We start from the raw sequence: 1,211 nt of genomic DNA on the forward strand, positions 1-1,211 counted from the left end.
ATTTGTTTTTGCAAGGGGGCCCCGGTTCTTTTTTGATTGGGGGGGGGGGCCCCCCCCCGCGGGGACCTTTGGCGCCGCCCTTGCCGCCCCCCTTCCTTTTTAAAGATTTTTCCCCGCCGCCCGTTTCGCCGTTCCTCCCTCGGTGGGGGGCCATACTTTCCCCTTTCCCCCTTCTTTAGACGTTTTAGATTGGGGGAGGCCCCCCCCCCCCCCCCCCCTCCCTGCAACCCCGGGTGAGTGCCCCCCCCCCGACCCCCCACCCCACCCCCACCCGCATTGCGCCCACCGCCCGCCGCACAACACGCAACACACAACGCACAACACACACACCCGCCGCACACCGCACACCACCACAACACACAACACACAACAAGTGCTCGTAAATAAATAAATAAAACGGGCACGCCAAACGAGGGGTGGGAGAGGGACAGGGTCCCCACCTGCACGAGCAGGATCTTGGAAGGACGATCAGGGACACAGGGGAACGGGAGCGGGGAGCGCAAGTGCTCGTCTTTTCTCCTGTTCTACCACCATACATTCTTTTTCCTTCAGGCGTGCCCCAGGCAAGATGGAGGCGCTTCGCGATGCGATGGAGAAGAAGCGAAAGGAGCGGGAGGAGGCGGCCGCGGCCGGCGGCGGCGGCGGCAAGAAGAAGTGGGTGCGGCGCGGCGAGCTCGAGGCGCAGCGCGAGGCGGCGTACCGCGAGGAGATGGCGGCTGCGGAGGCGTCGCGCAAGCTGGTCGTGCCTTGCCTGCGGAGATACGAGGGGGAGGGCAGCGCGGCGGCGGCGGTGGACAATACCGGCACGGGCGCCGCGCTCGTGGGCGGACTGTCCGCTGCTGCGAGAGCGGGCGGCGTCGGCGCCGGCGGCGCGAGCAGCGCAGGCGGCGACATGGTGCACCTGGAGCCAAAGGAGGTGAAGCGGCTGCTGCGGCAGCTGGGCCAGCCGGTGCAGCTCTTTGGCGAGGAGGACGAGGCGCGGCTCGAGCGGTACCGCGCCGTCGCCGCAGCGACGGAGAAGGAGGACGACGCAGAGCTCAAGGCGGGGCAGATGTTCAACGAGACGCAGCTCTACGACGAGTCGGGCAAGGCCAAGGACGCGGCGACGGCGGCCGCCGCCGCCGAGACGCGGCCGGCCGCCGTCGACGAGGAGGAGATGGGCGGCGAGGAGGCGAACACGGTGGAGGGGACGATCTCGCGCCACTTCAAGG

The 1,211-nt window shown here is 68.3% G+C and overlaps 1 protein-coding gene across 1 annotated transcript; it reads left to right on the forward strand.

The window, feature by feature from the left end:
• Window positions 1-709: 709 nt before the first annotated feature.
• Window positions 710-1,080, forward strand: EMIHUDRAFT_257678 (hypothetical protein; the record flags this gene model as incomplete). The annotated part of the gene is made up of 1 exon (XM_005762947.1): window positions 710-1,080. A coding segment is annotated over one exon (371 nt), but the record flags the coding sequence as incomplete, so codon positions are not given.
• Between the last annotated feature and the right edge of the window lie 131 nt (window positions 1,081-1,211).

This window comes from Emiliania huxleyi (assembly GCF_000372725.1).
Source record: "Emiliania huxleyi CCMP1516 unplaced genomic scaffold EMIHUscaffold_6535, whole genome shotgun sequence".
Taxonomy (NCBI): Eukaryota; Haptophyta; order Isochrysidales; family Noelaerhabdaceae; genus Emiliania; species Emiliania huxleyi.